The sequence below is a fragment of the Bufo gargarizans genome, chromosome 7, assembly GCF_014858855.1.
Source record: "Bufo gargarizans isolate SCDJY-AF-19 chromosome 7, ASM1485885v1, whole genome shotgun sequence".
Taxonomy (NCBI): domain Eukaryota; kingdom Metazoa; phylum Chordata; class Amphibia; order Anura; family Bufonidae; genus Bufo; species Bufo gargarizans.
This window is the reverse complement of record NC_058086.1, coordinates 21,099,258-21,124,825: the sequence shown is the minus strand read 5'-3', so window position 1 is coordinate 21,124,825 and position 25,568 is coordinate 21,099,258. Positions and strand designations below refer to the sequence as shown.

General features: G+C 46.2%; 1 protein-coding gene across 2 annotated transcripts in view; it reads left to right on the top strand.

Moving 5' to 3' along the window:
- HDAC11 (histone deacetylase 11) overlaps window positions 1–25,568 on the top strand; it is a 68,626-nt gene that overhangs the window by 2,493 nt on the left and 40,565 nt on the right. For both annotated transcript variants that reach the window (XM_044301979.1, XM_044301977.1), the window contains exons 2-5: window positions 11,656–11,804; window positions 16,529–16,629; window positions 17,633–17,749; window positions 24,397–24,439. In XM_044301979.1, coding sequence (XP_044157914.1) covers window positions 11,656–11,804; window positions 16,529–16,629; window positions 17,633–17,749; window positions 24,397–24,439 — 410 coding nt within the window. The remainder of the gene's footprint in view (window positions 1–11,655; window positions 11,805–16,528; window positions 16,630–17,632; window positions 17,750–24,396; window positions 24,440–25,568) is intronic.

Below are 25,568 nucleotides of genomic sequence, written 5' to 3'. Positions count from 1 at the left end.
ATTCAAGTGAATAGGAAGGAGCCTCCCCCTTGAAATGAATGGGACGGCTTGTAATTACACCCGCCCATCACCGCGATGTCAACGGCAAGCAGGTAAACAATGAAGGGAAGGCTGCGCTTGCGTGGCCTTCAACCAGCTGATCGGCGGGGGTTCCGGGAGTCGTCCCCCTCCAATATGATATTGGTGACCTATCCTGAAGATAGGTCATCAACATTAAAATCCCAAAACACCCCTTTAGGCCACATGCACCCGGCCGTGGCCCTTTTTACAGGCCTGCAAACAGCGGGTCCACAGATGCAATCACCGACAGTGTGCTCACACATTCACTTGAATGGGTCTGCAATTCGGAAGGTACAGTGCGGCACGGAAGCACTACGGAGTTGAATGGGTCTGGATCCGTTGCAGTCCCTAATGGAGGTAGCGCGCGTGTGCATAAGGCCTTAAAGGGATATTCCAGTTTAACAATATTAATTGTATACTAAGGTAGAGATTTATCATCTCCCTTGCTCCAGAAAAGTGACTTTTTCATGAAAAGTTGCAAGTGCCTTTTTTTAGGCCGCCCACCGCCGAGTGGCAAGAGCGGGGAAAGGGACGTGACCAACAGCTAGGGAAAATTTATCTTCATTTACACCAGTTTTCTGTTGCAAATAAAGGCCAGAAATCGACGGCAGCTCTGGGTAGTCGTAGATTTCTGTTTACGCGCATGGACTGCCGGATCATAAATTAGGTGCATCCTCCAGCAGGGGATGTCAAGACCAGAGCAGAAAGCACCAGTCTTGATAAATATTCCCCTTAGGCCCCTGAGTTTTCTGCGCGGGTGCAATGTGTGACGTGAACGCATAGCACCCGCACTGAATCCTGACCCATTCATTTCAATAGTTCTGTGTACATTAGCGTTTTTTTTTTCCACGCATCAGATTTGCGTTGCGTGAAAAATGCAGCACGTTCTATATTCTGTGTTTTTCACTCAGCCCTGGCTCCATAGAAGTGATAGGGACTTCAGGGAAAAACACATTGTATCCAGAAGGAAGTGCGGATGCGATGCGTTTTTCACTTTTGTCTGCAATTGCGTTCAGTTTCTTCCACGTGAGTGCAATGCGTTTTGATGCGTTTTTCACGCGCGTGATAAAAAACTGAAGGTTTACAAACAACATCTAGCAACCATCAGTGAAAAACGCATTGCATTTTCACTGAAGCCCCATTTACTTCTATGGCCCCTTTCCCACGGGCGAGTTGAACGCATTGCACCCGCACTGAATCCGGACCCATTCATTTCTTTGGGGCTGTGCACATGAGCAGTGATTTTCATGCTTCACTTGTGCATTGCGTGAAAATCGCAGCAAGCTCTATTTTGTGTATTTTTCACGCAACGCAGGCCCCATAGAAGTGAATGGGGCTGCGTGAAAATCGCAAGCATCCGCAAGCAAGTGCGGATGCGGTGCGATTTTCACGCGCGGTTGCTAGGAGACGATCAGGATGGGGACCCGAGCTTTATTATTTCCCCTTATAACATGGTTATAAGGGAAAATAATAGCATTCTGAATACAGAATGCATAGTACAATAGGGCTGGAGGGGTTAAAAAAATAAAATAATTTAACTCACCTTAATCCACTTGTTCGCGCAGCCGGCATCTCTTCTGTCTTCATCTTTGAGGAATAGGACCTTCACATGGTCCGTCACATGATCCATCACCATGTGATGAGCATATTGATGTCATCAAAGGTCCTATTCCTCAAAGAAGAAGACAGAAGAGATGCCGGCTGCGCGAACAAGTGGATTAAGGTGAGTTAAATTATTATTATTATTTTTTTAACCCCTCCAGCGCTATTGTACTATGCATTCTGTATTAAGAATGCTATTATTTTCCCTTATAACCATGTTATAATGGGAAATAATACAATCTACACAAACATGAACCCAAACCTGAACTTCTGTGAAAAACGCAGAATATAGAACATGCTGCGATTTTCACGCACCACAGAAGAGATGTGTGAAAAACAACGCTCATGTACACAGACCCATTGAAATGAATGGGTCAGGATTCAGTGCGGGTGCTATGCGTTCACGTCACTCATTGCACCCTCGCGGAAAACTCGCTCGTGTGAAAGAAGCCTTAGGCCTCTTTCACACGGGCGTCATGTTTTTTGCCCGGATAAGAGGCGGGTGCGTTGCGGTAAAATGCGCGATTTTTCCGCGCGAGTGCAAAACATTGTCATGCGTTTTGCACTCGCGTGAGAAAAATCGCGCATGTTTGGTACCCAAACCTGAACTTCTTCACAGAAGTTCGGGCTTGGGATTGATGTTCTGAAGATTGTATTATTTTCCCTTATAACATGGTTATAAGGGAAAATAATAGCATTCTGAATACAGAATGCTTAGTATAATAGTGCTGGAAGGGTTAAAAATAATAAAAAAAGTTAACTCACCTTCTCTTGTTCGCGTACATCCCGGTCTGTTCTTTAGCTGTGGACTGAATGACCTGAGGTGATGTCAGATCACATGCTCCAATCACATGGTCCATCACCGTGGTGATGGAGCATGTGATCTGACGTCATCAAAGGTCCGTTTAGCCCACAGATAAAGAACAGACCGGCATCTACGCGAACAAGAGGAGAAGGTGAGTTAACTTTTTTATTATTTTTAACCCTTCCAGCACTATTATACTATGCATTCTGTAGTCAGAATGCTATTATTTTCCCTTATAACCATGTTATAAGGGAAAATAATACAGTGAATAGACTGTCACCTAGAACCCATGCGTGAAAATCGCACCGCATCCGCACTTGCTTGCGGATGCATGCGATTTTCACGCAACCCCATTAATTTCTATAGGGTCCTGCGTTACGTGAAAAACGCACAAAGAGGAGCATGCTGCGATTTTCACGCAACGCACAAGTGATGCGTGAAAATCACCGCTCGTGTGCACAGCCCCATAGAAATGAATGGGTCAGGATTCAGTGCGGGTGCAGTGCGTTCATCGCACCCGCACGGAAAACTCGCCCGTGTGAAAGGGGCCTAACAGTTTTAAAACTTTGACATAAATTAGGCCTCATGACCGTATTTTTGTGGACTCCTCTTCTGTTCAGCCGCTCCTCAAGTTATAGTACATGTCTTATTCGTGTCCATTTTGCGGAGAATAGGCATTTCTACAAAGAAGATGCTGGATGTACCTGGCCGGTATTTGTATTTTGTGGATACATGGTTTGTGAACCACAAAATACAGACGGGTGTGTGCATGAGGCCTCATGCGTTCATTCTTCATGGCTGTTACGTTCCTTGCTTGTTATCATTGAAAGGATCGTCTCACAGACCAACCCTTTATTTTGGTATCAGCTACAACTGTCAACTGATTGTCACGTGTCTGCCTCTGGAGACCTTCAGCAAACAGCTGACTTAGGCCTCGTTCAGATTTCCGTTTTCCACTGATATGTGCAGTCCACATTGACACATTGATTTAAATGTCTCTGTTCACACATCAGTATTTTTGACTGTGGATCAGTAAAAAAAATCATGGAGACACGCACTGCTTTGGTCCAGCATGCCCACTGATGGCATCTGTGTTGCATCCGTTTTTTCACTGAAGACTGATAGATGCATTTGGAATTAATTTTCAGCTAAGCCCGGAGGGTAAAAACAGACACACGGATCCTTCACGGATGAAACATAGAAGCCTTTTTTAATGGATGTGAAACTGACATGGAAATGTGGAGGATGCCTTACAGTACAGTACACTACTATTTGGAGTAATATGTATTATTACATGACGTCCATTCTCATGATTGACGACCTGAGAATATTATTCCTAGGAAATCTCTCCTGGCCGTGTACTACATGCAGTTATTGGAGCTCTCACTTATTATATTACTGTGTATTTGATGCAAATTTCGCCCTAATTGCAGTGGATAAAATCTGCAGTGGATAGTCACAGCATGAATTGACGTGTTGCAGATTTAAAATGTGTACCTCGTAAAAATTGCCACTGCGTGGTTTTTTTTTTCCACAGCACAGTATTTTGTACAATCTTAGGCTACGTTCACACTAGCGCAGGGATCAGCAACCTTCGGCACTCCAGCTGTGGCCAAACTACAACTCCCAGCATGCACACCTCCGTGGCTGTTCTCAGAACTCCCAGAGAAGTGAATGGAGCATGCTGGGAGTCGTAGTTTCACCACAGCTGGAGTGCCGGAGGTGGCTGATCCCTGCACTAGCGTTTTGGCTTTCTGTTTGTGAGATCCGTTCAGGGCTCTCACAAGCGGTCCAAAACGGATCAGTTTTGCCCTAATGCCTTCTGAATGGAAAAGGATCCTCTCAGAATGCATCAGTTTGCCTCCGTTCAGTCACCATGCCGCTCTGAAGGCGGACACCAAAACGAAGCGGAGCCAAACGGACTCGTCCTCACACACAATGTAAGTCAATGGGGGACGGATCTGTTTTCTCTGACACAATAGAAAACGGATTGACTTTCAATGGTGTTCAAGACGGATCCGTCATGGCTATAGAAGACATAATACAACCGGATCCATTCATGAAGGATGCATGCGGTTCTATTATTGTAACTGAAGCGTTTTTGCAGATGCATGACGGATCCGCAAAAAAACGCTAGTGTGAAAGTAGCCTTGGTTTGGTGTGTGCATGAGTCCCACAATGTTTTATTGCTCTGTCCTAGGTTACCATAGGGTTCAAACCTCATTTTTTGCTCTAATAAATCGATCACATACAGTCTGACTCGAAGGCCAAGCCTTGGTACATTTAGGCCTCTTTCACACGGGCGTTAGTTTTTTTGCCCGGATAAGAGCCGGGTGCGTTGCGGGAAAATGCGCGATTTTTCCGCTCGAGTGCAAAACATTGTCATGCGTTGCACTCGCATGAGAAAAATCGCGCTTGTTTGGTACCTGAACTTCTTCACAGAAGTTCGGGCTTGGGATTGATGTTCTGAAGATTGTATTATTTTCCCTTATAACATGGTTATAAGGGAAAATAATAGCATTCTGAATACAGAATGCATAGTAAACCAGCGCTAGAGGGGTTAAAAAAATAAAAATAAATTTTAACTCACCTTAGTCCACTTGATCGCGAAGCCGGCATCTCCTTGTGTCTCCTCTGCTGAACAGGACCTGGGGTGAGAATTAAATAGAGGTTAAGGACCTTTGATGACGTCACTCCGGTCATCACATGGTACGTCACATGATCTTTTACCATGGTGATTCACCATGGTAAAAGACCATGTGATGACCGGAGTGACGTCATCAAAGGTCCTTAACCTCTATTTAATGCTCACCCCAGGTCCTGTTCAGCAGAGGAGACACAAGGAGATGCCGGCTTCGCGATCAAGTGGAGTAAGGTGAGTTAAATTATTTTGTATTTTTTTTAACCCCTCTAGCGCTGTTTTACTATGCATTCTGTATTCAGAATGCTATTATTTTCCCTTATAACCATGTTATAAGGGAAAATAATAATGATCGGGTCTCCATCCCGATCGTCTCCTAGCAACCGTGCGTGAAAATCGCACCGCATCCGTACTTGCTTGCGGATACTATGCGATTTTCACGCTTCCCATTCACTTCTATGGGGCCTGTCGCGTGAAAATCGGACAATATAGAGCATGCTGCGATTTTCACTCAACGCACAAGTGATGCATGAAAATCACCGCTCATGTGCACAGCCCCATAGAAATGAATGGGTCAGGATTCAGTGCGGGTGCAATACGTTCACCGCACGCATCGCACCCGCGCGGAAAACTCGCCCGTGTGAAAGGGGCCTAATTGTTCAAACTGTTCTTTCTCAAAAATGGGTTTAAGAAGACCTTAGGATAGGTCATTAATATCAGATCTATATGGGTCCGACTGCGTATAAGCTGTTTTGGCACCGGCATACATGGTGGCCCATGAAAAAGTAGCCCGCCTCCAGGAGCAAGTGGATTTTTAATTTTTTTATTTATTTTTTTATTACCCACAAGTCACAAAAGATGCTGAAAGTTGGGCACATCGGATTATGTTACTTATGTAACTTATATTTTGTCACTATACACATACGATTTTTGGCACCACAGCTTCAGTTATATGACATTATTCCCTTTTTCATTTTTTGCATTCTCAGTTTTGTTATTTCATTTTGGTCATTTTTTTGTACATATCCGTTGAGACACAGAGTGCACTTTATTATTTAATGTCAGCCATGTTCCCACACCAGCCATCTGATGTCATATAGCACAGGGAGGAGAGGAGGTGGAAGGCGACTTTCTTCAAGGCGAGGGGGAGCACAGCCAAAGCTCCCAAGGAGCCAGTTACCGGTGGTGAGACCTGTGGTGGGCCGCGCCCCATTTGCCCATCCCCCCAGCCATTTCCTGGACCATTTCCAGGATGCCTACAAGATCCTAATGGCAGCTGCAGAGCGTCGCGAGCAAGCAGAGGCTGCAGAGCGTCGCGAGCAAGCAGAGGCTGCAGAGCGTCGCGAGCAAGCAGAGGCTGCAGAGCGTCGCGAGCAAGCAGAGGCTGCAGAGCGTCGCGAGCAAGCAGAGGCTGCAGAGCGTCGCGAGCAAGCAGAGGCTGCAGAGCGTCGCGAGCAAGCAGAGGCTGCCGAACATTGCAAGCAAGCAGAGGCGGCAGAGCGTCCCAAGCAGGCCGAGCGTGAGCATCAGCTGCGAGTGCTCCAACTCCAGCAGCCCTCCTCAGCCCAACGTGAGTCTCCAGAGATCCGGATTCTAAGACTACGGGCGGAGGACTTCCCCCTGCTGGACAAAGATGGGGACTTGGACACTTTCTTGTTGGCATTTGAGATGGCCTGCCATCAGTACCAGCTGCCGGAGGACCCGCCACGTCTCAGAGGAAAAGCCCTTGAAATCTTTGGGTACCTACCCAGCAAGACCATCCTGAGCTATTAGGACATCAAGCAGGCTCTGGTCCAGCAGTACAACTTGACCCCTGAGTCGTACCAGAAAAAGCTCTGAAGTTTGCAGCGGGGTCCTACCCAGAGCTGGGCCGATCACATGAGGGCCTTGTGTTGATCAATGGACCACTGGATTGGAGATCACCACCGTCTAGCAGCTGAAGGAGCTCATCGCCACGGAGCAGTTTTTATGGAATTGCCCGGAGGACCTCCGTCACCGGAAGCCAAAGGGGGGCCTCCGCGACAGCAGCCCTGGCTGATGAGTACACCAATAACAGGACTTCAGAGGCCCGGAAACCTGTCGAGATACCTTACTGTCTCTGGGATTGGAGGAGTAGAACCAGAGCTGCCCCTCGCCAAGGTCTATTTGGACTGGGGCACCAGTCGAGGAGTAAGGGAGGTGGGGGTATCCGCAAAAATCCCTGCCAGTGTTCTGCTGGGGACGGACCTGGGGCGGCTTGTTTCTAAGTATGTGGCCATTGACACCCCGAGGTACGATCGGCCAGAATGTGATGCCATGTCCACCCCTGTTGATACTGTTAATGTTCATAGCATCCCTGTTGATGGGGGTCGGGGATGTAATGTGTGCCTCTCCCCTCAGTGGGGAGGGGACAGTCACGCCAGCGGTGCTGAGGCCCCAGGCTGTGGCCAGCAAGCATGCTGGAACCTGTTAACTTCAGGTGTGGTGACTGAGGGGACAATCAGGGGGCAGTCCGCTGCAGAGGAGGAGGATGCAAATGAGGTCAGGGCTGTCCCAGGAGAAGTAGGGCTCCGAGTTAAAGCCTCAGTGCAGGGTTCCTCCACAACCGGGATGTCAGAGGGCCAGGTTAGTCCGTCTGGACTGGCGACTTAGTCGGAAGCCGAAGGGAAGCAGGCACTACCAGCGGTGGCAGCGGCCATAGCTGCTGTCACGCGCAGTGGGAGTGCTGTGGCCTCTCAGGGGTCTGATGGCTTTCCCCCCTCCAACCAAGTGGTTGCCGAGTCAGATGGAGTCCAGGACACAGGTCCCGAGGACCTGACTGAGGATGTGGGAGCAAGAAGAAAGGACGCTTGACTGTTTCGGTCGAACGTATGGAAAGTAGGAGGCGCACTATCACAACTGGATGATTTGTATTTTTCAGGTTTATTGGTAGACAACGCGTTTCGGGGTACTTCTGACCCCTTTATCAAGTCGGAGGTTTTTAGGTTGTTGGTCAAAATCCTTATGTCAGTGGTGCCGGCTGGTGTATCAGCAGCACGAGGTGAACGCTGACACCAGACGCGTTGTCTACCAATAAACCTGAAAAATACAAATCATCCAGTTGTGATAGTGCGCCTCCTACTTTCCATACGTTCGACCGAAACAGTTAAGCGTCCTTTCTTCTTGTTCCCACTGTCTAACCCGAGTGGTGGGGTGGCTCCCACCCAAGGGATTTGGAGAAATCTGGGCTGCACCAACTGTAAACCGTCCTCAAACAACCTTCACTGGGGTTGCACCCAATTAGGTGCAACCACAAAAGGTGAGCAAACAAAACCCCTTTTTTTTGTGGATTTACCACTTATTGAACATATTCACCCTATGAGCGCCTTTCTCTATCCTCTGGCCATCATTTGCTGACGGAGGACGTGGCAGTCTTGTCTATCCTGGCCACGTCCGGTCAGGAGTTTCAGGCGGCGTTAGTGGCTGATGCCAGCCTGAACGCTCTCAAGGAGCAGGCGGCACAGCCTTCCTCGGACTCGGACCTCAAGCGGGTGGTCGTGGACCAAGGACGGCTGTACCGGGTCAAGGTCCAGCCAGGATCACCGGAGGCATGGCCTAGGGACTGACAGCTAGTGGTACCCTATCTGTTCAGGGCAAAGTTTTTGTGGGTTGCGCATGAAATTCCAATGGCCAGATACCCAGGGGCCGCTAAGAGAGAGGCCTGGATGGGAGATGTAGCCACCCCTGGGGTGTCGGTCATCGAGTGTGTCATGTGCTTCCAGGAAAAGGCGCAGGCCTTGTCCAGTTGGTGCATGACCGTATGAGGCAGGCCCAGACCAACCAGAAGCGGGGGTACGACCAGAAGGCTTGTGAGAGGACCCACCAGGTGCGGCCGCGTACCTGGAGGTCATTGCCATCTTCGGTCCTACATGGGAGAGTCCCCGAGAGAATCTGGCGCAGGCAGGCTTGACCCTTATGCCAGGAAAGTGCCAGCTGGGCATAAGCAAGGGGCCCGGGGCAGGCAGGGAAGCTTTGGAACCGGAGCCTAGGAGAGTGGATGCAGGCGCATCCTGGCTCACCCCCGGGACAAGAACTAGGTAATGTCCTTCCTGGCCACCGCCAGGTACTATAGGGGGTTCGCGCCCCACTATAGTAGCCTGTCGAGGCCCCTGACGGACCACACCAGGAAGAAGCTGCCCTCCGTAGTCGATTGGACAAACGACTGCGAGATGGCCTTCCAGGCGCTGAAGGAAGCCCTTTCCAACTTCCCGGTTCCCCAGGCAGCCAACTTCACGTGGCCTTTTATAGTACCCACTGACGCCAGTAATTGTGTTCTCTGTGTCATGCTCAGTCAGGGTGACTCTATTGGTCAGGAATGAATGGAAGGTGGGTACGTGGGAGCCTTGCGCTCCAGCCGTACCACTTTGCCATTTGCCACCATGATGGGCGCACGGGGAAACACAGGAATGTGCTGCCTCTAGCGCCCTCTAAAAGGGGGAGGTTTGAGGAATATGGCTTATTATTTAATGTCAGCCATGTTTCCACACCAGCCATCTGCTGTCAGATAGCAGAGGGAGGAGCACCCCAGGGGGTACTGGCTTCAAACAAGCCACTCGTTTACACAGCACCTTCTCCAGCCAGCCAGGAACCCAGCTAATGGAACAGGAAAAACCACTCTGCAGGGAGTCTAAGCCCTTCACCAGTTCAATCAAATTATCAGACATCATGGAACTGGCAATTCATAAGGAATACACCAGATACATATTTGTGTCCCTGTGGCCACGATGAACAGGCTTGTGGTCATAGTTTGGTGGTGGGATGCCAGGGACGGGAGATATACATATCTCCCCACAGAAACCAAATAACGGTACGGTACCGTTTTTGGACTCTACTGGTAGCCGGAACCCAGGCGGATCAATTGGTCCCAGAACCACCTCCCTGCGACATTCTGTTCTGGAGCCATGAGCCCTAATCGGTTTTGTGGCTCATTTGCTGCCAGCCCCAGAAGAGGGGGAGTGGACTCCTCCCACAGCTGCGGGAGGGGCAGGCTACAGGTCAAAAGGCTTGTGCCAGAAAGCGGGCATGTCTTTTCTCTGAAGGGGGGGTCACATCGTGCCATATGTTTAGAGGGACCTGCAACCTGCTGACATCACTGCCTCCCATGTGACTACAGCGAAGAACTCATCACAACCCAAAGGACTCATATTCCTGGTAAACAGAACTTTTTGTTCTGCTTAACACTGTTGTACCACGCCATCTGTATTTACTACTCTGACCACTGTATATATTTTCTGCGTATATTGTGTTATGTCTAGTGAGCCCTTAAGGCAATTAAATATATAATTTAATCTTGTGCTGTTCTGGTATCTCGATCACCAATACCCACGTCCACGGCCTAGTTATACGCTACTGCGGGTTGGTTTCTCACCGAATATATATTCCCGTTAGCGGACCGGGCTTATATCAAACGAGAAGCTGGTGGCAGTCTTCCCAGGCTGAGAAAGCGCTGTTTCACTGGGGCAGTGAAAAGGCTCCCTCAGCTTGTTGCCTCTCTGTGCCCGCGTGGACAGGAGGAGTCTGTGAACACTGTACCAAGCTGACCTTACCTGCTCCTCAGAGACAGCATAACATCACGCCTTGGTAACCAGTGACTATACCGTATCTCGCTGGCTCTACATATGTGACATCCGGCGGCAGTGAGGTGCCGTATGTGTCACATTGATTAAATAAATTATGTGATATTTTTATTTTCGGCTTGCTCTTTTTTCTTTTCTGCGGACATCAGATTATGTTGGCTGATACTGCTTGTGGCTCTTCAACAGTGATGCTGCATAAGAAAAAATTTCTTACTTTTTCCAACAAGATGGATGAACATGCCGCACCTCACGGGACTCACGTCACAGGTTCATGAGCTGTTTACGGAGGAGCGAACTGTGAGCAAGGGGTGAGGGCCACCACGTTCTCCAGACTTGTCCAAATTTGATTTTTATCTGTAGGGAAATTTAAAACAAAGTGTCCGCTAACAATCCACATCCCTTGGATGAGCTCAAGGAAACATTACAAATGCCATCCGCAGCATCGCTGCTGAAGAGCTGCGGTATCTGGTACCAGTGCCAAAATCGCTGATCAGTTATGGTGCCAGGAGTCAGACCCCCACCAATCTGAAACCGATGATCTATCCTAAGGATAGGTCAGCATAAAGTTAGTCCGGGAAAACGCCTTTAATGCAATTATGTCAAAAAACAGTTTAATTGCCTTACCATATGTTTTAGAAAACGGAATAAGGGTAGGTTCACATGCAGTAGGTTTTGTTATGAATTCACTGGGGATTTCTCCCCTTCTACATTGAAAGGGGTAGAATACGTGAAACTGAAATTTACCTGCTTCAGATATTAAAATCCGCACTACTGGTCAGTTTTCACAAGGAAAATTTCCACAGCATGTGGATGAGGTTTGTAAAATGTCACCCATTTGCCTGCTGCTACACAAATTCATAGCAATTCCGTCCGGTGTGGACCTTTTCTGAAGCCACCAAGAAAATAGTAATCTTATACACATTAAAGGATTATGACTTTTTTTTTTTTTCTAGGCCTCATGAAACTAAACTGTATCAAGACATCCCTGCAAGTCGCTGGCCGATTGTATATTCCAGTGATTATAACATCACATTTATTGGACTAGAGAAGCTTCATCCGTTTGACTCTGGCAAATGGGGAAAAATTATCAACTTTCTCAGGGGTAAATTTTTATTTTACTTATTTTAAGAGAAAGTTAAGGGGTTGTCACACATCAGCGAATGGCATTTATCATGTAGACAAAGTTCAAACAAGACACTAATGTATGGTGATCGTCTATATTGCCTCCTTTGCTGGCTAGATTCATCTTTCCATCACATTATACACTGTGCAATCCAGCAGCAGTGGTCACGCTTGCACATTATAGGAAAAAGTGGATGGGAGTGCATATAGGCAGTAGAGCAGCTTCTGTCCCAGTCACCTCATATCTGCTCTGCAGTGGTGGCCATAACCCCTGGATATGAGCAGTGTATAATGTGATGGAAAAATGAATCAAGCCCGCAAAGGAAGCAATATGGACAATCACAATACATTAGTAAGTGCCTTGGAATAACTTTCTCTACAGGATAAATGCCATTTGCTGAAAATAGAGACAACCCCTTTAATTGCAACAGTAAGCTGTAGAAGATATGAACAGTTTATGTTAAAGGGGTTAGCCCACGATTAATGTAAAAAATAAAAATCAGACATCATATAGTACATGATAGTCTCTTTATAACAAAGCTAGAACCAGCCCTGTACCTCACATGGATCCAGAGATCTCCACATTTATTGCGCTAGTTGCTCTTCTAGATTTTTTTCAGGCTGGCAGCTCAGTGGGCGTGTCCTTTCTCAGGGAGCGTGTCCATTTGCTGCAGCTCGTAGCAGTTGAAGGATAGAACTGAGCATGTGCGTCCATCTCGCCAAGATGGAAAGAGAAATTAGAAGAATACACAGCAGGTGGCGCTGTACACATGAATTCCATTGTATGACTCAGTTACAAAAGTATTCAGATCCAGGTGCTGTTTTGAAAAATTTAGAAAATTTTTGGTGGGACAACCTCTTTAATTGTGCAAAATGTTTAGTAAAACGATATTCACCCTCACTGATTCCCTGACACCGCCGTTCCAACGCTTACTTGGTCCCAGCTGGTCTTTGCTTTCTGGTCCAATCTTGGACACACAGGAAATGGCCACAGTAGTGACCCAACTCAACCAGTGATTCTCCAGGAGTATAATATTGATGATCTATCTTCGGGATAGGTCCCAATATCTGATCTAAGGGGTTCCGACACCAACCACCAACTGTTTGATGAGGTTGTGTCGCTCCAGTGAGTGCTGCGGCCTCCTCACAGCATACCAAGCACAGCGCTGTTCATTGCCTAGCATGTATGCTTGGTGATGCAGCCCAGACCCAGTCTGCACGGAGGCCATGTGACTGATGAATGTGACTTCACTGGTCTAGAAAGAAGCCGCAGCGCTCCCTGGAGCCTCTTTATAAACAGCCGATCATTGCGGGTACTGGGAATTACCCCCCTCCCCCATGATCATATATTAATAACTTATCCCGAAGATAAGTCATCAATATTGTACTCCTGGAAAACCCCTTTAAAACCTCTATAAGCACAAAAATGTTTGACCTATTGGACAACCCCTTTAAAGGGGTTATCCGAGTTATGGAAAATTTTTTATAAATCTCATCAGGACATACATATACATTAGTTAAGCTTGATTTCTTAAGAGAAAAACTCATACTTACACCTTTGCATTGTGCTGTTATTATTGCTGTGTTTACCTGCTGCAGCCAAGATGTGGGGACGTGTAACAGCAATTGTGGGTGTGAATAATCTGCTCTGCACAACCTAACTTTGCATTTAAAAAAAACAGTCACATGATCATCTCCTAGCTCACACAGGCAGAAGATCTTCCTGTCACATTGCAGATACACTCTCTCTCTCTATATATTTACTAAGCTATATATCTATATACATATATTGATCAAGTATATAGATATATATGTATATAGAGCTATAGATCACTATAAATATTCCCACATACATATATACTGTATATAGATGATATATATATATATATATATATATATATATATATATATATATATATAGATCTCTATATACATCTACCTACATCTATCTAAGCTATATGACACCTACATCTATCTAAGCTATATGACACCTACATCTGTCTAAGCTATATGACACCTACATCTATCTAAGCCATATGACACCTATATCTATATTAGGGACAACAATTTACTTTGTGATGTTCCCGGGGGTGTTTTTTTATTTATTTGATGGCCAGTGGAGTAGGGCAATGGTAACTTGCTGAGGCTGCCAGATCGCCATACGCAGAGGCAGGGGAACGGGCACACTGGTGGATCACAGGGAGGGAGCGGGCACAACATTGAATCTTTCCGCCCCCCTGCCGACACTGGTAAGCATTGCGCATGCACGATCCCTCAAAGGAGCCACGGCAGCAAGAGGAGAGAGAGGGGGGCGGGCACACAAGGCGCTGACGTTTCGTGTACAGAGCCGGGCCACTCCCTAAGGCAGGGAGAAGCCTGTACACGAGACGTCACCACCGGAGCCTGGTGGATGACGTCAGGGGTCACATGACCTGCATCGGCCAATCAGAAACACTGCAGAATAAATAATGTGAGTAAATTACAAATGTATTTTTAATAATGTTATAAGCCACCATAACATATATAGATATAAGGCCTCCTGCACACGACCGTTGTGTGCACCCGTGGCCGTTGTGCCGTTTTCCGTTTTTTTTGCGGACCCATTGACTTTCAATGGGTCCGTGGAAAATTCGGAAACTGCACCGTTTGGCAGCCGCATCCGTGAGCCGTGTTTCCTGGCCGTGAAAAAAATATGACCTGTCCTATTTTTTTCACGGCCAACGGTTCACGGGCCCATTCAAGTCAATGGGTCCGTGAAAATCACGGATGCACACAAGATTGTCATCCGTGTCCGTGATCCGTGTCCGTGATCCGTGTCCGTTTTTTCCTATCATTTCAATGGCAAACTTGACTTAGATTTTTTTTTCATTTTTCATGTCCGTGGATCCTCCAAAAATCACGGAAGACCCACGGAAGAAAAAACGGGCACGGATCACGGACCTACGGACCCCGTTTTTGCGGACCGTGTAAAAAAACGTTCGTGTGCAGGAGGCCTAACTCGGACAACCCCTTTAGTGTTCTGTGTACGTCATTGTACATTCAAAGTTTGTTTGTTTTTTTAACACCAAAGACATTTATGTCATATCTTAATGATAAACTTTTAGGGAGTCATTTATCAAACTGGTGTAAAGTAGAACTGGCTTAGTTGCCCATAGCAACCAATCAAATTCCACCTTTCATTTTGGACAGCTCCTTTGGAAAATGAAAGGAGGAATCTGATTGGTTGCTATGGGCAACTAAGCCAGTTCTACTTTACAACAGTTTGATAAATGACCCCCTTAATGTCTGATAGGTGATCGCCTTACCAGCAAGTAAGACGGCTTCCGCAAGCCAGGAAGTTTGGTTAGCTCTGTCCATATGGACCTGAATGGAAATATCCACAGACATGCAGGGACACCACATTGTTTAGTCCCCCCCACGACCATGTATCAGAAATAGGAGTGAGCGCCACCTATCAGACATGTATCATGTAGGTATCCTGTGGATATGCCATAATTGTCATTGGTGGGAAAGCGCTGATGAAGCTGAACTCTTACTGCTTTGCCACTATAGGTCACACATACTATTAAAATGCCACCCTTTCTCTTCTGTCACTCTCCTTGCGTTAATGCTGATTCATCATTTCATCATTGAACTTCTTTGTGTATTTCATGCTGCCTGTAGCCCCCACTAGGTGGAGCTTACAATCTCATTAATGATAGATTTGTTATCAAATTCAATGGTGGACAAATATGTCTTCAGTTAGCTCCCCCTTGTGGCAGCTGCAGGCAACACCAATTTTATCAGTTAGCCTCAGGTCAATTTGAAGAGAAAAGTAGTAGATTTAGAGCCCCAAAACAAAGAGACTCAACTGTGACTCCTAAAAGGATATAGTATGAAAATATAAAAATATAGGTCATGTCAATTACTAACACCTTCATAAATTGAAACATCTCTGTTATTAAATTAATTAAACTAGGAAATTTATTTACAAAATCACTGTAACTTTTAGGGTCTATTCACACGTCCTTTGTTTTGGGTCCACATCCATTACGCAATTTTTCAGAACAGATGCGGATCCATTCATTTCAAGTAGGTCCGTTCCGTGGCCCTGCACAAGAGATAGAGCATGTACTATCATAGGGCCGCCCATGTGCAGAACGCACATGGCCGGGATCCGCTTTTTGCGGACCACAAAACACTTATGGATGTGTGAATGTACCCTAAGGCTAGGTTCACACCTGAGCATTTTACAGCGCGTTCCTACACGCTGTAAAACGCTCAACAGGCAAAAACCAATGTTTCCCTATGGGCATGGTTCTGACCTGAGCGTTTGACAGCACGTACGAACGCGATGTAAAACGCCCTACGCACCAAGAAGTACAGGAGCTTCTTTGGGGCGTATTGTCGCGCGTAACACCTCTGTTTTTCATTGTACGCCTCTGTGGTCAATAGCAAGAATGCGCGTACGACGCATGTTTCCAAAATACAAAAACGCCCCAAAATACGCATCAAAAATGCCAGATAAAAACGCCTGTAAACAGCGCTTATCGAATACGCTCAGGTGTGAACCCAGCCTAAGACATTGATGGGATGTCAGGGTTGGGTTGGCAACTAGTAAAAGCGGGAGTGAATAGATTCGACTTATCGATTGGAGATAAGTTGATCCTGCTATTACAAGTATTACTTTGACAGTCAATGCATAATGTCCAATTTTCCTTTCAGATGAGAAGTTAATCACAGATGATGTAATTGTAACTGCTAAGGAAGCAACAGAGGATGACTTGCTGGTTGTACATACCAGACGCTACTTAAGCAAATTAAAGGTGTGTATTTCTAATATAAATCATAGCAGGGGCAGACTGGGAACTTAGTGGGCCCTGGAAAAAATACTAAAAATGGCCCCGTTTTGTAGTTGGGTCCAAATTGATGGAAGGCAGGGCCAGCAATACCATATTGTGGCACATTATACCATCCAAACGGAGCAAAATACCACAGTCCATCACAAAATACTGCCCTAGCAGCAAAAACTTCAATTGGCCGGCCGTGAGGAGGGCTCAGGCGGCCCCCTGGGTATCGGCCCACTGGGAAATTTCCCTGTAAGGTCTATGGCCAATACGCCCCCGTTCCTGTGTACTAGCATTTCTTTCTATACCAAGTCCACAAAAGCAGCCAGATTAGGCTGTGTTCACATCAACCTATGAACACGTGTGTGCCATTAAATCGGCACATGTGGCAAATGTAGCAATGAGAAGTATGAAAAGTCAAGGAACAGGAATCGCACGATCTGCTGCCGAGAAATGATGACTTTGGTGGCTGCACAAACATCATATTACCCATTGAACGCGCGCTAAACCGCCAGATAATCGCTAATGTACAGCGATTATCTGGCTAATGCTCGAATATGTTTTGAAATTGTCTTCAGTTAATGGGTCACTGAGTTTTGATAAAACTTCTGATATGTCATAGAGCAATATCAAAAGATTTGATTGGGGGGGGGGGGGGGGTCTGAGCACTGCGACCCTCTACCGATCACTAGATGGAGGGGAGAGAAGCTCTCGCATATCGCGCTCTCTCCTCACTGCAGGAGAGGAAGCGAGACAAATTCTTTGGGCCCGTCTGGATTCCGTCCCCTCCAGGAGAGTGCGATATGTGAGCACTTCTCTCTCCTTGTTCTAGCGATCGGTAGTGGCCTGAGCTCAGACCCCCACAGATCAAAAAGTTTGATATGTGTCTTAAGATATCAAACGTTTTCTTAAAACTCGGAGACCCTTTAAGAACATGTAAAAAAATTCATGAACTCCTCACTGCAGTATTCATGTCTTCTAGTGGTCATTTGTGGTTGCCTCCATAACGGAGATCCCACCGCTGGTCCTGCTTCCCAACTTCCTAGTTCAAAGAAGAGTATTGAAACCATTGAGGACTCAGACAGGAGGCACCATAATGGTATGTAAGCCAGGGTTATAGTACCTGTATCACATAACCTGGTAATATCCACACTGAAGTACCTGGAGTTAAAGCCGGTCTCCAGACACATCGCCAATAATTAGGGGTGTATTGGACACCCCAATCATGCAGACGATTGTCAGGAGGGGAGAGTTCCCTCCCAGAAATCGCCCGCTTGCTAGTGGAGGAGACCGCTGCTATTACATGCAGCAATCTCCTCCGCAGCATGGGGAGGAGCGATTGCTCATCCCCATTCTATATAGTGTCTTGCCGGCGGCAGATCATGATTAGACAGCACCGTCTGCCGCCTGTAAATGATATTTTATTAACATATCAAAAGATTTGTATTGCACGATGAGTGAGCTTGTTCATCGGGCAGCCACCGGCAGTATTACACTGCCAGATGATCGCTAAAGAGTGTTCATACAAACGCTTGTTAGGCAATCATTGGGCAGAAAATCTGCCCATGTAATACACCCTTTAGTGGCTTGATACAATTCTATATAAAAGGCGTTGGCAACTAACTGCATGTTGGGAGATACATTAATGGCAAGTAGCCTCACATTGCAGGAGATGTAAGCTCTAGCAGGTATAACCCTGATTACACTTTATTCCAAAATGCCTGGTGAGGATAAGGCCCCTTTCACACGAGCGAGTTTTCCACGCGGGTGCAAGGCTTGACGTGAATGCGTAGCACCCGCACTGAATCCTGACCCATTCATTTCAATGGGTCTGTGTACATGAGCGTTTTTTTTTCACGCATCACTTCTGCGTGTGAAAATCGCAGCATGTTCTATGTTTTTCACGCAGCCCCGGCTCCATAGAAATGAATGGGGCTGCATGAATAACGCATTGCATCCGTTTTTAACGCATGCTACTCAGCAACCGTTCAAGGTAGATCCCACAAGAAATTAGCATTTTCTGTGTCTGGCTCCTGCTACCTGTGCAGAGCTGCTTTATTGGACATATTGCTGCCCTTGCCGAGCCACAGCCAAGATGCCAAGGCAACCCACCAAGCCTATGGATGTGGAGAAGCTAATAGTGATGGTCCAGGAGAGGCCCTGCATTTGAGACACCAGCTCAGGGCACTATCATGACAGATACAAAAAGGATGCCGCCAGGAGGTGTTTTTCAAGTGTGTGGTCAAAAACCCCTGAACAAAAGCACATGAGTTTAGGTAAGTGCACTGTACGTATGTATGTGTGTATATATATATATATATATATATATATGTATATGTGATATTCAGTTTCTGTTAACTAGTATAGCACATGTCTAACGTTGTCCTCCATTTTATAGCACATGTTAAAAGAAAACATTGTTTGACATGTGCTGACGACCTTGTTTCACATGTGCTATGCTACTGATGACACCCCTAGGTTAGCACATGGTAGTGATACAGTATTTCATGTTAAAAAAAAATGTTTTTTTTAATTGTTTGTAGTTGAAGAAGTAAAGAATCGATGGAGGAGCTGCCAGGACCAATTCCGGAAAGAAATGCTCCATCAAGGCCGCAGTGGGTCGGGCCCACTTAAGAAAAGACCCTATATGTTTAAAGAACAATTAATGTTCATTCGTGACATAATGCACCTCCGCCCGTAAGTTTATATATAATCATATATGCTTGGTAATGTATAAGAAATTCTCTGATTGACCAAAATCAAATTTGTAATTTTTCATAATTTTTTTATGCTTTCTCTATTGAAGAACGGAGGACAACCTGGAGGAGGAGAGTGACCAAACTGTCCAGCAGCCATGTTCCGCATCTGTGGAGGAGAATCCCCCTTCACAGGCTACGGAACATATGGCCGAAGCAGGACCTTCCACCGTCTCCATGACCAACATCCCTCCCACAGTGGAGTCTGCCCCTTCACTTCAGCTGCTGGCACGTCGGAAACAGTCATTGGCATCAACTGAAGTGGAGGTGAACAGTCGGGTGCTTGACTATCTTTTACGAGCCTGCCAGGAGGACCATTATGAACGTTATGGTCGTAGTCTGGGCCCTCTTTTAAAGAGTGTGCCTCCGGATCTGTACTTGCGGACCCAAGGCGCAGTTGGGATTGTTCTGGAGGCAGCCACTCCTCCAAATGACCCCACAGATTTATTTGGGGCCCTAGAAAACTGGCACTTATATAGGAACATCAATGGGCCATGAACTAGGGCTCCACCACAGATACCAATCAGTCCTCCCCACTACCCTCTTCCTCGCCAAAATTTGCCCCTCCACCCCAACAGTATGGCCATCAATACATTGGTGAGACATCCTATATGCACCAAGCTTCCTCCGCATCTCAGGTTGCTCCACCCCAGAACTTAGGACCCTCTTCTCAGGGCGCTTACCAGCCCTCTCAATGTGAAGGTCCCCCGGCCACACCATGACGTTATTATAATTTGTAATTAAGTTGGTTATAGTGTAAGAAATGATCATTATGTTGTCAGACCAGACTTTTGTTTTTTATTTGTTTATTTAAAAAGAAATAAGACAGTTTAATGGTTTTATTTTTTCTTTAACGTAATATACACTGTAATTTGATTTAAATATAGTTCTAAAGATGACTTGTTATATTGTAATAATGAGGGATTAGTTTATATTTCACACACATTTCAACTTACATTATGCATGCAAAATATGTAAGCTCACAACCCACATCAAGGGTCCTCATTGTTTTGCGAGTCCCTAACTAAAAAAAGCAAAAATACTAACTAAAATAATTATCCAACCAGGATACATGCACTGTATAGTCAGCTTGAGGAGATGAAAAAAAAAAATGATGTTGCTCCCTGTGAAGAGTGCTGGTGCTGAAAAGGGACTCAACCAACTGGAGACTTTACATAGTCTGAAAATGATTCCCTAACTCTCAGTCCTGCTGAACCAGCTCTTCCAAGTTGAGAGTGGCCTCCAAGGGCTGCTGCTGTAAAGACGTCCGCATCTTCATCTGAACTGGCCTCATACATGCGAATGTAGTTATGGCGAACTACACACACTTTAATAACATAATTAACATTTTCCGGGGCCAGCTGGATGGCCTAAAGAAATATACGCCATTTGCTGGCTAAGATCCCTAAGGCACACTCCACAAACCTTCTGGCCCTGCTAAACCGATAGTTGAATGTGCGCCTTTTCTGATCCAATCCTCGTCTGGGGAAAGGACGCATGCGGTTTGGCGATAGGGCAAACCCCTCATCGCCAACTATGACACATGGTGCAAGTGGCCCAGAGGAACCATGAAGAGGAGCTGGTTGGGGAATGTCTAGTTGGTTGGACCGAAGCCACCGACACATTCTGGAAGCCCAGAAGATGCAAGCATCAGCCGAACTTCCATAGGCCCCAATATCTACAATTAAAAACCTGTAGTTTGTGTGAGCCAAGGCCAGCAAAACTACAGATAAAAACTGTTTATAATTATAGAATCAGGACCCTGAGTTCAGTGGCTTCTTCACCCGTATGTACTTCCCATCAAGGGCACCAATACAGTTGGGGAATTTTGCCCTCTCCAGGAAGCCCTGGGCAATCTGAAGCCGCTGCTGCCTTGTTGGTTGTGGCAGCACGGCAGCTCGCAGTTCCAACCAAATGGTGACACAGGTTGCCCGCACTATCCCAGCAATTTTGGAGGTCCCCATTCGAAATTCAAAATGTAATGAGGAAAAAGAATTTCCTGTGGCCAAAAATCTGGGAACAAAAAATAAAAACAATCAGGGAACAGTCAAAACACTATCACCATCTACTATATTTATTTAATATGCAAAATCAAATCCTCTATATATCAGAAATAAATTACATTTTTGAGGTTATGAGTGCACAGATATTTACATTTCTTTAGAGTTGTAATTAGCTGTTCCTCAGTCGAAACACTACACCGCATGTTGATGTCCATGAAGGTCAAGCCAGACCTCAACTTCGCCAAAAGCCGAAATAATAGGATGAACCCACATCCTCTTTTTCCGCGGTTCCTCCTCAAGCATTTCACTCCGTTCTCCATAGCATCGGTACACCAGCCAGTGCAAAAGCACATGGTCAGGATTTGATAACGGGAAAGTGGACATCCTGCAAAGGAACAAATGCAAACACTCCACACACAACTGTATGTATTTTGCGGTCTGCAAAAAACGGATCTGCAAAAAATACGGATGACATCCGTGTGCATTCCGTATTTTGCGGAACGGAACAGCTGGCCCCTAATAGAACAGTACTATCCTTGTCCGTAATGCGAACCCATTGTCCGTAACTTCCGTTTTTTTTTTTTTTGCAGACCCATTGAATTGAATGGTTCTGCATACGGTCCGCAAAAAAAACGGAACGGACACGGAAAGAAAATACGTTCATGTGCATGAGCCCTAAATCATATCCTCACAAAATGGAGCTTTCCCAAACAGAAGAGCATGCTGGGGGGGTTTTATGTGTTTCAAATGAACATGTGACTATAGAGGATGGTTGCATTTTTTTTCAATCAAGCGTGTTAAAAACGCATGCCATCCGGATGTCGTCTGTGCGAAAAAAAAGGCAAACACTGAACGCATTCGTAGACAAAACTGACTTAATTTGCTAGCAAAATTGCATGTTTTTGACTGAAAGCATCCTGAGCCAATCCGTCACACTCGTGTGAAAGGGGCCTAATAGCACTGCTAAATTCTTTACAATTGTAGTTCTTCCAACATATTGCCCCATGCTAGGGAGTATCAAGTCAGTATTGGCTGTTAGTAAATATTCTGCATCGCAGATACAGTGGTATCACCTGAAAGTAGTGTCAACACAGTAATAACATGTGTGTAACCATATAGCCAGCCACACAGAAGTACCTGTTTAATAATCTCTTAGTAAGTGCCCATTAGGTGCTGCTACAGCTTTACCCAGCCAAATATGCAAGACAACTAAAACATAACACACATAACATTCGTACTGCTTTTGTACTCCACTAACATTAACTTATAGGCCAGCAACCCATCAGCCGCCACTTGTTTCTATTGCTCTATTCCTGTGCCATTCTTTGTAGTTAAGGTGATCGCACACATCAGTCGTCCAACCATCTATGTATGGGGGTGTCCTACATCCCTGCCGACGGCGGATGTTGGGAGAAATTGAGGATCAAGCATGTTGAACTTCAACATGCCCAATCCATTGTTCTTACAGAAAATAAGCTGGCACCCCAGGTGAACGGCAGCAACTTATTCCTTTCTACTCCAATGCAAGCACACTTGGCTGAGCCAAATGTGCCTGTGTATGGGGGGTCAGAATAAGGGTCCATTCACACGTCCATATGAATGGGCCCGCATCCGTTCTGCGATGTTGCGGAACAGGTGCGGACCCTTTCATTTCAATGGGGCTGCAAAAGATCTGCATGCTGTCCGCATCCGTAGTTCCGTTCCGCTGCCCCGCAAAAAAGATAGAGCATGTCCTATTCTGTCCACATGGCCAGTGTCTGTGTTTTGTGGATCCGCAATTTGCGGATCTCAAAACACTTGCGGATGTGTGAATGGACCCTAAAGCGCCTTCGGAAAAATGTTCATTCAACCAGCATCTATCTAAGGCTACTTTCACATCTGCGTTTTTGCTGTCCGGTTTTGAGATCCGGCTTGGGATACCAAAACCACAGCAAAACGCATCAGTTTGAATAACACAACTGGCTGCATCCGTTTAGAATGGATCCTTTTGTATTATATTGAAAATGAACATGCCGGATCCAGCACTAAAACCATTGTAAGTCAATGTCCGAAAAAAAGGCATGGTTTTTGATGCCGTGTCCGGCATGTTCAGTTCCCCACACCGCACACAGCAGCAGTTTTGTTTCCAGCATGAGAACGCAACAAACCGGAACAGAATGCATTTTGGTGAATTCCGTTCCTATTTGTCCAGTTTAGTCCCTATTGACAATGAATGGGGACAAAACTGAAGCGTTTTTCTCCAGTATTGAGATCCTCTGCCAGATCTCAAAACCGGAAAGGAAAACTCAGAAGTGAAAGTAGCGCAAGTCTGCAAGCTGCACGTGGCTTTGGAAATGTGCAGAGGCCACCTTGGCAGTATAGTTTTAACAAAAATAAATGGAGACATTGAAGGTGTTTTCTTGGCGCTTACGATTGATGATGTATCCTTAGGGTAGGTCATCCTTATCAGATCGGTGGGAGTCTGACACCAACTCTGGGCACCCTCACCGATCAGCTGTTTTCAGGAGCTACTGTGGCAGGGGAACACCACAGATCCGTACACCGCATAGTGGCCATGCCTGGTTCCTGCAGCACTGCTCCCAGATCATCACTAGCAAACACCCGGAAAAGACCTGTAGTCATTAAAAAAGACCAGTCTGTAAATAAGTGTCTGCATGTCTTACTTCCAGAGAGGATGTACTCCCATTGGTGTGCAGTCAAATTGGTCAAAGCATTTTGGTCACATGCAACAGCAACTGTATTGTAATCAGTCTAAAGTGAAGAATAATGATGCATGCTTGCACTCATGTAGAGATAGGCATTTATATTTTTAGATTATGAATTTAGCTTAGAAACAGCCTCCAAAAACAGAACAGTGATATACTATACATACAGCCTTTGTTGCCCCCAGTTGGAGATGTCGGGGAATGTGGAGCTGCATCTATAGCATAGGACAGCAGGACCAGCAGACATATTGACTCACAAGTATTTATCTACTTTTCTTTCAGGCTGGAAAACTGGCTATTGAAAGAGGATGGGCAATCAATGTTGGCAAGTATAAGACATATTTTTTATTTTCTGGCTCATGAACAGTGATGGCCAGTTCGCAGTGTTCACCAGCGAACACATGCGATCTGCCATCTTAACTGACAAGTTAAGTCCTTACCTGTGCCTGTGCCCGAGCCGGTCTGAAATGAAATGCGGTCTCCGGGAGCAGGCAATTCCGAGAATAGTAGTAAGGCTTTTTTCATACTGCATGATGCAGCTCCCGACGAAGAACTCAGACATACGCCTTAAAGGGGTTCTGCACCTTCATTTAACTGATGATCTATCCTCTGGATAGATCATCAGCTTCTGATCGGCGGGGGTCCGACACCCGGGACCCCCGCCGATCAGCTGTTTGAGAAGGCAGCGGCGCTCCAGAAGCGCCGCGGCCTTCTCACTGTTTACCGCCGGGCCGCCTGCCCACTGACGTCACGACTTGTATCAACTAGAGTGGGCGCGGCTAAGCTCTGTTCACTTGAATGGAGCTTAGCCGCGCCCACTCTAGTTGATACAAGTCGTGACGTCAGTGGGCGGGCGGCCCGGCGGTAAATAGTGAGAAGGCAGCGGCGCTGCTGGAGCACCGCTGCCTTCTCAAACAGCTGATCGGCGGGAGTCCCGGGTGTCGGACCCCCGCCGATCAGAAGCTGATGATCTATCCAGAGGATAGATCATCAGTTAAATGAAGGTGCAGAACCCCTTTAACAGATGCTACTGAGTTAACCATTGGGTATCTGCACACGGCGTTGATTACCCATGGTCTTTGTCCATGGATTTTCTACATGCAGCATAAAAAAAGTAAATGAGATTTTCCAAATGTGCGTATTTTGTATGTGCAGAAATGGACTTGGCATGTGTTGATGTGTACAGGCGCGGACTGGGAACTAAAAGTGGCCCCATGTTGCAGGCGGGTCTAAACTGAAAGAAGGCAACATCATTAGACAGAGACAACAGAAGTAGGAGGGCCAGCAATACCATAGGGCAGAGCAATATACCTCCCTAGCTGAACCAAATGCCACAGTCCAGCACAAAATACTGCCACCTATGCCACAGTAGCTGTCCTAAGGACATCGGTACAGTTGAATTCAGGAGGGCTGCTGGACAGGTAAGTAGGAGAGAATCAGATCATTATGTACCC